The sequence below is a fragment of the Oryzias melastigma genome, linkage group LG11 (assembly GCF_002922805.2).
Source record: "Oryzias melastigma strain HK-1 linkage group LG11, ASM292280v2, whole genome shotgun sequence".
Taxonomy (NCBI): Eukaryota; Metazoa; Chordata; class Actinopteri; order Beloniformes; family Adrianichthyidae; genus Oryzias; species Oryzias melastigma.
The window spans coordinates 17321123-17331251 of NC_050522.1; the positions used below are offsets into that span (position 1 = coordinate 17321123).

Consider the following 10129-nt stretch of genomic DNA (forward strand, 5'->3'; position numbering starts at 1 on the left):
CTAAACTAAAAAGACAGACACTGAGTGTTTCCTGACAACAAAACTGTATAATAGTGTGCTTTTAGGCTTTACTAAAGCTCATTTACGTGTTTAATCTAATTTCCTGCTCTGGAACGGTTCGACCGGACGTGTTGACGTCAGAAGTTTATACGTGCTGTCATGGTGAAGCAGATTAAACGGTTCACCATTACAGTCAAGTTTGTTGAAATGTCGTCTACGAATAAAAAAGTGATACAGGCCCTCGCGGAAACTATCTCCAATAAAGTGGGACACTGTGAGTCTAACTTTTAATTCATTCAAACGTTTAATCAGGCGAGTGATCATGAAAAAGTCATAAATAAGCAAACTTTATTAACAAAAATTAATATCAAAAAGAGAGTTAACAGGTGGCAAAAAAGAGAAAAGTTCAGTAGAGTAGATGTAAATAAAATTATGATTACAGAATACATCTGAGTAAATCACATCATAATGAAAATAGGGAGAGATCAGTGTATTACCTGGTATTTAAATGATATAGTTCAAATAAATTTCAAGTTTTATAGCTTTTAATTTTTTTAGAGGTTCATTATATTTTTTGATTTTACAAATGAAAAGAAGTTTCATGTGGGTATATTTATGTTAATGTATATGGAATTTGGCACAAAAAAAAGTACATTAATTAAATGGACCTTGTGGTTTTCCATTTCTTGAAAAAAAAATCAAAAAATATGTGCTTATAGCAAAAAGAAACATCATAAAGTTTAAGATTTTCTAGCAAGTTTAGTACACTCGTCCAAATGTTGTGGTAAATGAACAAGTCCAAAACTAACAGTTTCCGGTTTGTCATTCCTAGTCAATAAAAAAGAGGCGGAATGTCTTATCCAGAAATTCAACACACTTCTGGATGCACAGAAACATCCTTATAGTTCAGTTTCTGGTCTGGACAGAAACAGGTTGAAAGACGCCCTACACACCCTCTTTGAGATGACCGACGACTTCATTTTGGATAGAGGTACTATTAGTCTCAGGCTTAAATATTACGTTCAAATTATTTTCATTTATTTTCCTTACTTTTTTTTAATCGTATTTCTTAATTGCCTAGATTGAATAAATAAATGAATTTACACAGTTGAAAATAAAGTTTTATCTGCATGTTTTCTGACTTTTTTGGGGGGAAAACTTCTCAGTCTTTAGGATATTTGATAAAGACAATGATGGCTTTGTCTCTGTGGAGGAATGGATCCAGGGGCTGTCTGTCCTTCTTCGGGGCACTCTGGATGAACAGATGAAATGCAAGTTCTCCACACCATGTTCCTTCTTGATCTCTTCTTCATATAAAAATGTTCATCCAGCCGATAAACCCACTCTTTTCTTCCTGCTGCAGACTGCTTTCAAGTGTATGACTTGAAAGGGGGCGGATTTATCACAAGAGATGAGCTTTATCTCATGCTGAAGGACAGTTTCCACCTGGATGAGGAGGATGAGATCAATGAACTGATGGAAATTGTCCTCAAAAAGATGGTGAGATGTTGCCCTCCCAGTTGCCTTCTGCACACTTTGGTTGTAAGAATTTTATTTTGATGTGTGCAGATTTATTTTGGTCAATCCTGCTTCCTGTGATCCAACAGGACCATGACAAAGACGGCAGGCTGTCTTTTGAAGATTATGAAAAGTCTGTCAAAAAGGAGGAGCTACTCCTTGAAGCCTTTGGAAGCTGCCTGCCCAACTTCATGGTAATCACAGCTAGAAGCTGCTGACCTTAAACATACAATAACCATCTATTTATATTGCCTTTTCTTTTTTAGAACAAGAAGAAATTTGAGCAGCAAGTATTAGAAAAGCAGCAAGATGAGTAAACAAAAACATTCAATGTTCAACTTTGAGACTTTTTATGAAGAGAGAAATCAGAAATCTTTTTCCTAATGGTGTGATTTTTATTTTTACTTGACAATTTTAATGTAAACATTGTTAAATATGTGATGGTCGTCACTAAAATGGCTTGAATCATATCCGGCGACGTGGCTTAGCCTTCTTCTCTGCTGGTTTGAAGTCTGGAACTGATGCTGCCTAAGAATAAATAAAATTAGTGAGAATGAATTGCACCATAATAAAGTTCTAAATATTATCAAATGAATAAAAGACTACCTGCTTCATTGTGCTTCTGATCAGATTTACTGTTGTGTTTAGCGACTCATCGTTCATATCCATCTTATGTGGTTCTGGCAGTTTTGGTCCAATCAAAGACTGATCTCCAGGATCAGTCACTGGCCGTTCTGTGGCTTCTTCTATTTTGCTGCGTTTGTTCTTTTCCAAATATGCGGTTCTTGGAACAAACTTGGGTGCAGGGGCTGGGTTTGAGGCCGGTCTTTTTTCTGATTTAGGGCCTTTTTTTAAAGAGCTTAAATTCTCGACTTTCTGCTGTTTTACGTCAGGAGGCACCGCATGATGTAGAGTCCCCATTTTATCTTCTGTTGGTTCATTCCCAGGATAATCCTGATTAAAGTACTCCCGGGGAGGTAAGGGCAGTAGAGGAAATCCGGAACTATGACTTATGCTTGAAGTCTCGTCTGTACCGTCACTGTTATTGGTTGGATTTGTGGGGAAAACTGTGCTTGATGCTGGAACACTTTCTGAAGATGTAGATTGCTCGAGTGCCGCTTCTGCTTCCCTTTCTCGCGCTGTGTAAACATGGAACAGACAAATGACACATTAAATTCTTTAACAATAGTTTAAACTTACAAAATAGCATAAAAAACTATTTGATTTCCAATTAAAAAAAGACCAAAAAAATTTAAGCGGTACAAATGTATTTAATTTTTCACCTTTCTAAGACAACTTCCTCTCAAAATCAGTGCTTTTTAACACCATACATAGTCAAAAATGCAATAATACCTTTATTCCGAGCCACTTTCAGAACATAACTTCTCCTGTCCTGCAGCTTTAACTTGGTGTCTTCCACAGACTCGTACTCCGGGACATAACACACATGCAGCACACCGCCATAGAAACTCTTCTCATCCATGTGGCGTTTTGCCGCTCTGGAACATCAAATTTCCTTCTAAATGACATATTTTCAGCTTTTAGGATGCTTAAGTTAAAGATGCACGCCGTACCTGGCACTTGTCAGTTTTTGAAACTTGACCAGGTAGACTTCTGTAAACTCCTCAGCAGGATACTCGTCCAGCGGTCTGTATTCCTCCACCGTTCCATAAAGAGCACACAGCTGGATCAGCTCCTCCATCACTCCAATAGCTGGGACTCCTTGGATCATCACGTAACAGGACTCTAAATTTATGGTGTACACCTGGCAGGTACAAGGGCATGGTTATTTAGATATAGAATGCTGTTGACATCACTAATAAAAATCAAATAACTTATAGAAATCAGAAAACAAGAAAATAATGATTCACAATGCGTGCATGCAACACAGAAATTTATAGAAAAATTGGTTTGATGTTTATTCAGTACCATTTGTTTTTGTTGTTTAATTTGACCTAAACTTTTTGCTTTTTTTTTGCTCCTTAGTAAAGTGATGATTTTATTTTGAAAACCCCAGCAGGTAGTCTTTTTTTATCAGTTGCTCCGCGACTACATTTACCAATTTCTTCCAGTTTTTTATAATTATTTTATATCAAAATGTAAACACAAAGCCCCTTAAATAATTACAAACAGATCAGCTCGTCGCTTCCGTCGATGGAGCTCTTAAGTTTGAACATAACGGTTCTCATCTTTGATAAAAACATTAGGAACGTTTTCTTACCTTGACTGCTTTAGCTCTCCTCCCATCTCTATATTTTGGTCTAGAAATACATACTTTATGCTGTTCGTGATGTTTGTACACTTCTGGGACCTTCCAGCAACTGGATTGATTGTTGACATTTGCCGCCATGTTTCCTGAATACCGTTTCCGCCTTTCAGGCATTTCAAAACAAGAGTTTGGTTCTCTGATTAAATCTCTCAACGTATTGTGCTGATGACCCGGAAGTCTTATTTTGAAATAATCGATTCCTTCGACATTCCTCTCTTTAAGTCTGAATCGGTGCTCCTCGATAGATTTGTTGCACTATTCCTGTTAGCTTACCAGGCGGTTTAGAACTTTAAATGCGAAAATAGCGATGTAAACGTTATGTTAAATAACCAGGGAATTCAACCAGTATGTGTTGTTTTTAACAACACTAAAAACTGCTTTATTCAACTTCCGTCAAAGCTGATATCGCACCTTTCTCTGAATGAGGTGAGTTAGCTAATTCCACACAGCAGTAAAATCGTTGCAGTTTTGCTTTAATAAGTTACTGATAAACTGCATGTCGCTGATTTGTTTCTCTAACATTACTAGGAGAATTTAAAGGCATGAAATTATTTATTTTTTAATTAGTAAAAACTTAAACAAAACGTAATAAACAGTTTTATCATATGTACTTCCAAGTTTTTTGCAGATAATGCAAGGCATGACATTTTAAAGCAACAAAAAAGTGAATTGTCGGTAAAAAACAAACAAACAAAAAAACCAATAGAGAAATTAAACATTAGTCACTGCACTCATAAATGGATTTTTGCCAAAAACTATCAAAATCTGTATTATTTTATTTTTTTTAGCAAATCAATTCTTAGATATATGGAGATTTGGAACTGGTTGACTATTATAATAACTGTTGTGATCTGACAATTAGACATCTGATATGAGACACCAATTGGTTAAGTTCTGTGTCTCATTCCATCGTCTCTCATCGACCTGTCCGTTGTAGAATCAGGCTTTGGAGCTGTCGAGGGATGGCGGGTCGACGGTGTTCCTCAGTTGGTGTCCCAGCAGAACCTCCTCCGGAGCGGACGGCCACAGAGTGGAGTTGTCTCGGCAGCTGGGAGAGAAGCTCGGTTTGACAGATGGAGAGCAGGTAAAGACTTTAGTTGATTCTGTCCATTATTGTATTCTGGAATAGATTAACTCTATTATTTAAAATGATTCTATTCCGTTTGCTTTGGTCACCAACTGGGACAAACACTTCTGGTGAAACTTTAAACATCAAATCTAATCAAACTTTATTTTTATTTAGGGTTCTTATGATCACGAAAAATTGGGAAAAGTTTTGAAAATGAAAAATGCAATTTCTAGGACCTTGAAAAGTTAATAAAAAAGAACACCTTCTATACATTTTTCGAAAAGTTGTGAAATTTTGTGTATATAATGTTTTGAATGTGAAAAACATAAAATAGTACAATTAAAATTTAAATTGTGGCAGAAGTTCAGCCCCATGCTATCGGTGATGGGAGTTTAAGTTGCCGTAAAGCAGGTCAAGTTTTCATCAGTTCAGCGCATGGATCGTGAAATACTGGGGAAACGTAGCACAAAAACATTTTGTATAACACACAAAAAGTATCTTAACATTTCTGTGTAAGGTTTTATCTAAGATTGACTTGTTTTCACAGTGCTTCCTCAGACCATGCCATCAAGTCTCCTCACTGAATCAGGTGTTTGTGGAGCCGCTGTCATCTGATGACTGGGAGATTTTGGTGAGGGAAATATTGACTTTTGCATAATTTGTCCAACCATCTTAAGATCATTCTCCTGGGAGCGTAACTTGTAGTTTTCCCTTTTTTGCATTTTCAGTGCAGAACTGCTTTTTCATGATGTTGCTTTCTGGTTTGTTGAGCTAAGACATCTAGCCTCTGCAGTTTTATCCTCAGTTTCCCTTGACATCTCTAGGAGCTTCACAGTTCTGCGCTTGAAGAGCAACTGCTGAACCAGATCCGAGTGGTTTTCCAAGATGCTGTGTTTCCCGTCTGGGTGAACAGTCAGACGGTCATCTACATAAGAATAGGTTTGTGTTGTTATTCAGCTCAAAATGTGTTTCTGTTTTAGAAAGTTAGTTGTAATAATTTCATCTTTTGTACTTGGTTGGTTTGTTTTTTCCTCCTCACAGTTTCCCTCTCCCCTCATGTGCCTTTTGGTCATCTGGAGCAATTCACAGAGCTTGTAGTCACTCCGAAGATCGGTGCTGGCATCAAATCCAGCCAGAATCAGCCTTTTCCACCTCGGCAAAACCCTCCGTTTTCTTCATCTTCCCTGTCATCAGCAGAGAGTTCATTCCATGTACCTCACAGTAACTCCCCGGGTGGCATTGCTAACATGAAAAACTTTCTCCGCACTTTAATAACGGGCACGTATGACTCGATAAAGGAGCTGCCACCTGTACCTGACATCCCGGTTTTCTTCCCTGACGCTATCTACAGAGTGTGCAATGCACCTCCAGACTCTCTCTGCACCATTAGCCACATTGCGACCGGTGTTGTTCACATATTTCCATGGAACCCCTCTTTAATAGTCGGCAAGTCTGCAGTGACATACGGCCTCCTTTCCAAAGTTCAGTCTCCTAAAGAAGCCAAGGAGAAAATCAAGCGGGCCCTAGAGAAGAAGAACAGCGTTCCTAAGGAACAGCCTCTTTCTGACAAAAGAGGTGAAGATAAAAAGCGAGAGGAAGCGATGGTTGTCAGGACGATTTGCCACGGCACAGAGATGCTGACTAGCAGAGAGAGATGCCCCAGTAAGGGGGAGATTTACTGTGGAAAAGTATGGGTGAGTATGAAAATACTTTATAGCTTAGTCCTAAATTCTAAAGATACTTTTTGTTCATTTGACAAAGTTTATGTTTTTTCAGATCCCCGAACCTCTGATGAGCGAAATAAACATCCGACCTCACTCAGCTGTTCGAATAAAGCCTGTCAAATCCACCATAAAAGTAGCCATCAAACTACGCCTGCAGCCTCTAAATGCCACTGTGAGAGCTGTGATCAGATCTGTTCAAAAGAACAGCAGATTTAAAATTAAATCTAAAAAACTGTTTGTTTTTTTTTGTTTGGTTTTTTTTCCTGTCAGCCTGAGGAGGACGATGAAGAGATCCAGTCCATGTTTCTGGGTTGGCTGCACACAAAGAGCCACGAACCTTTGGCCCGTCTGACTCCACGTTCTGGCACCATCCTCCTTCATGGAAACGACGGTGATTATTTCTGATCTTTACAAGATAAACTAGTGTCATTTTGTTGCACTGTAGGTAGGAATGGGCCAACATCATTTTTTCCGGCTGACACTGATTTCCTCTGCAACTGTGGCTGATATTTGCCCATACTGATATTTAAGTGTCTACAATAACACCAAGTTTATATTTATATTTGATTTTTTTAAATATGTAAAACATTGCAACTTAAAAAACAATCAGTGCAATCACCTTTATAAAAGAAAAGTCACAAATTCAATAAATACAAGTTTGAAAAGGGGTTAGGTGGAATGCAAATGCTTATTGAAGCCCATCCTTTTATAACACAAAGTTCAGATTTGCTTTTTGTTTCTTGATAAGAATGCACAACTTTTCTTTTACTATACAATCACATTATACTTGACATTTTTAACATACAACAAGGGATCTCATAGGAGCAAGTATCACTTTAAAACTTTGAAAATATATCTGAAATTATTCAGATCATTTACTGACTATTAGATGTAACATAAGCTTGCCATTGCCAGGGATCTATTAGGAACAACGTGTATCCATGATGTCAAAAATAAAGTGTATATGAAAATAGTTAGAACAACATCAGTGGATTTTTTTAAGCATCGGTTCAAAACCGATAAACTCAAATTATGCAAATATCGGCCTCTACCAATACTGGCACCGGTATATCGCCCATTCCTGACAGTGGGATGGTATTTAAATAAAGTTAAATTCATGAATTTTGAAAGAAGAAGCATTCACAATAAATGTCTAAATTAGAGGATAATAAGGGAGAATTCACCCGGATTTCTAATTCTTATTTTTCTGATCTTTAGCCAAGTTGGAGATTGCTTTAACGGTGCTAAAACCAGAGCCACAGAGTGATCCTCAGGACCAACTTTTTCTCCTGTCACCCACTGTTCTGCACAAGGAAGATATACAGGTACTGCCATGCACACATTACACACTACAGTAATATAAAATGCTTCTTATTTTTCAAGATTCTTTAACAAAACATGGAATTATTAGCACTAGTTGTTCACAGTTTTCATTTTGTGTCTCTTTCAGGTGAACAGACAGCCAGCGACGATGCCGGCTGTGAACGCTGCTGCTGAAGCACCCGAGCTGGAACTTCCATCTCTTCATAGTCTTGGGTAAACTTTATTTTTTAACTCCAAGCTAACATTTGTTCTTGAATTTGACTTTTACTTTGATTGTTTTTTCTCAGCGGGGTTGGTGAGCTTGCTCGGGTTGGATTTGAGTTCCTTTCCCACAGCTTTGTGGGTAATCCGCTCTCCAGAGAGCTCGGAACAGCAGGACGGGGTCTCCAAGGAGGAGCGCTGCTTATTACTGGTGCAAAGGTGTTATTTTTAATCTTTACATTTTAGTCATTAATTGAGATTTACAAACTAACAAACAAGTTGCTGTGATCACAGGGAAGTGGAAAGAGCACTCTGTCCAGAGGACTCTGCAGAAAAGCCAGAGAGGATTTGGACTCGCATGTGGAGGTGGTGGACTGCAAAAAGCTTCAAGGTCCAGGCGGATTCCACAAGCAGAACGTTAAAGACAAATCAGTGAAATTTATTAGCATTTGTTTTTCATCTTCCAGGCAAAAAGGTTGAGACGGTGAGGCAGATTTTCCAGGATGTTTTTGAGCAGGCAGAGTGGAGGCAGCCTTCTGTTGTCCTGCTTGATGACTTGGATTATTTGGCTCGAGCCCCAACCTCACCTGAACATGACGGCGGGCCCGAGGCGCTGCTGCATGCACACATTGCACAAAGTAAGCCTAAACGTGTATAAATTGAAGTCATGAAAAAATATCAATATAATATGATATCGTGTTTGTGCGTGAAGCTCTAAGGGACGTGGTGGATGAAGTTGTGGTTCGCTCCAGCTTGGTGTGCCTGATCATCACCAGCATGAGTGAACAATCCCTCCACCCGTCTCTGACTGAGGTCCAGGGCTCTCACTTCATCCAAGGGTTTGTGAACATCCAGCCTCCAGACCAGGTCAGTGCTCCAATGCGTGCGCACAACAAAAGTGGAGCATGTTAAACTTCCTGTTTGGTTGCAGGCCCAGCGAGCTGCGATCCTGCGGCATCTCATCCTGAGAAAACCTCTCTTTTCGGAAGAGACGCTCAGCACTCTCAACCTGACAGCTGTTGCCAAGGAAACAGAGGGATACACAGCCCAGGATCTAAATGTTTTGCTGGAGCGGGCTACCCATGCCAACACAACCCGAACAGGACGCCGTGACCGCGGTACCAAAACACTTCAGCTGCCATGTTTAGATCTTAATCACACACGGTGGAGCTCCTTCAAATGTTTGTAACTTTCACATTTGTATTCTCCAGAGACGCATTTAACCCTGACAGACTTTGAGCAGGCTCTGAAGGGATTCGTTCCCCCCTCGCTGTGGGGAGTGGACCTTCACGTGCCGAGTGGAGTGGGACTAGAGAGGGTGGGGGGTCTGAAGGAGGTGCGGCAGCAGCTCATGGACACCATTCTGCTTCCTGCTAAGGTCAGTGGTGGTGCTCAAGGCTGCTTCATTACGTCAATTTAAAACATGAGGAACAACTGAAAATATAATTTGGAGTTTGGGTAGCTTTAGCTCGGGCGTCTTAAAGTCACAGAGGTCAAAGCCTGTCTTTAACCTTCTTAAATTAAAATGTCTATAATGTTGGCCATTAGATACTTTATATTTCACTTTAATCAGATTATTTCATTTTTGATGAAGGAAGGAGCAGTTAAAGGTTATTATAGGTTATATTGGATGCAAACTAACGAAACATAATTCTTATTTTGAATAAATACATTCATTTAAAGAGAGTAAAGTTCAGAAGTTTTTATTTTACTTTTATTTATGTTTCTCTTCTATTTGTTGGTTCAGAAATAGAGTTAAATCTGTCAAAGCGTTAGATGCTGAGGTTTGAATACATTCACCTAATGACAGATTTCTAATGTATTTTCAATTTTTATTTTTAGTTTCTATCCTTCATTCAATCAAAAGTATGTATAAAAACTGATCACTCAGCTCGATCATCAATAGCTGATTTTGTTAGATCTCAGTGGGAAGGATAAGATTGAAGTTCTTGCTTGAATGAATTGCCAGTTTTGTAGTTTTGTACTACAGTCAAAAGTCAGATTAAAATGTGCGTGTTAAGCTTT

At 38.8% G+C, this 10129-nt stretch overlaps 3 protein-coding genes across 7 annotated transcripts in view; 2 read left to right on the top strand and 1 right to left on the bottom strand.

Moving 5' to 3' along the window:
- Positions 1 to 121: 121 nt before the first annotated feature.
- On the top strand, positions 122 to 2104 carry efcab1 (EF-hand calcium binding domain 1). Of its 2 annotated transcripts, XM_024297674.2 has the most exons (6): positions 122 to 274; positions 833 to 991; positions 1167 to 1271; positions 1364 to 1500; positions 1608 to 1712; positions 1785 to 2104. In XM_024297674.2, exons 1-6 carry the CDS (start codon positions 160 to 162, stop codon positions 1833 to 1835), a joined length of 672 nt encoding a protein of 223 aa, XP_024153442.1. In that variant the 5' UTR covers positions 122 to 159; the 3' UTR covers positions 1836 to 2104. The 2 variants fall into 2 exon arrangements, with proteins under 2 accessions (XP_024153442.1, XP_024153449.1); XM_024297681.2 differs by lacking the exon at positions 1785 to 2104 and having other exon boundaries at positions 1570 to 1712.
- Positions 1852 to 3961, bottom strand: rbm48 (RNA binding motif protein 48). The gene is made up of 5 exons (XM_024297662.2): positions 3740 to 3961; positions 3093 to 3283; positions 2872 to 3017; positions 2125 to 2657; positions 1852 to 2046 (listed from the first exon to the last, which is right to left on the bottom strand). The coding sequence occupies exons 1-5, from the start codon at positions 3899 to 3901 to the stop codon at positions 1984 to 1986; spliced, it is 1095 nt and encodes a 364-aa protein (XP_024153430.1). The 5' UTR covers positions 3902 to 3961; the 3' UTR covers positions 1852 to 1983.
- A 17-nt stretch (positions 3962 to 3978) lies between these two features.
- The window catches only part of pex1 (peroxisomal biogenesis factor 1), a 9451-nt gene continuing 3300 nt past the window's right edge, over positions 3979 to 10129 (top strand). For all 4 annotated transcript variants that reach the window (XM_024297566.2, XM_024297575.2, XM_024297585.2 and 1 more), the window contains exons 1-15: positions 3979 to 4213; positions 4725 to 4871; positions 5404 to 5487; positions 5681 to 5795; positions 5898 to 6550; positions 6633 to 6752; positions 6851 to 6971; positions 7799 to 7905; positions 8031 to 8116; positions 8191 to 8323; positions 8399 to 8495; positions 8572 to 8742; positions 8817 to 8971; positions 9036 to 9222; positions 9316 to 9482. In XM_024297566.2, coding sequence (XP_024153334.1) covers positions 4106 to 4213; positions 4725 to 4871; positions 5404 to 5487; positions 5681 to 5795; positions 5898 to 6550; positions 6633 to 6752; positions 6851 to 6971; positions 7799 to 7905; positions 8031 to 8116; positions 8191 to 8323; positions 8399 to 8495; positions 8572 to 8742; positions 8817 to 8971; positions 9036 to 9222; positions 9316 to 9482 — 2451 coding nt within the window. In that variant the 5' untranslated portion in view covers positions 3979 to 4105. The remainder of the gene's footprint in view (positions 4214 to 4724; positions 4872 to 5403; positions 5488 to 5680; positions 5796 to 5897; positions 6551 to 6632; positions 6753 to 6850; positions 6972 to 7798; positions 7906 to 8030; positions 8117 to 8190; positions 8324 to 8398; positions 8496 to 8571; positions 8743 to 8816; positions 8972 to 9035; positions 9223 to 9315; positions 9483 to 10129) is intronic.

What these genes read in the sequence shown, in the direction of transcription:
- rbm48 (XM_024297662.2), bottom strand. Translation starts at nt 3,901, where the DNA reads ATGCCTGAAAGGCGGAAACGGTATTCAGGAAACATGGCGGCAAATGTC. An exon ending in CAAAAACTGACAAGTGCCAG is followed by an intron (nt 3,018 to 3,092) that starts GTACGGCGTGCA and finishes TTGATGTTCCAG; the next exon opens with AGCGGCAAAACGCCACATGG. An exon ending in TCAGAAGCACAATGAAGCAG is followed by an intron (nt 2,047 to 2,124) that starts GTAGTCTTTTAT and finishes ATTTATTCTTAG; the next exon opens with GCAGCATCAGTTCCAGACTT.
- efcab1 (XM_024297674.2), top strand. Translation starts at nt 160, where the DNA reads ATGGTGAAGCAGATTAAACGGTTCACCATTACAGTCAAGTTTGTTGAA. An exon ending in CGACTTCATTTTGGATAGAG is followed by an intron (nt 992 to 1,166) that starts GTACTATTAGTC and finishes AAAACTTCTCAG; the next exon opens with TCTTTAGGATATTTGATAAA. An exon ending in GCTGCCTGCCCAACTTCATG is followed by an intron (nt 1,713 to 1,784) that starts GTAATCACAGCT and finishes TTTCTTTTTTAG; the next exon opens with AACAAGAAGAAATTTGAGCA.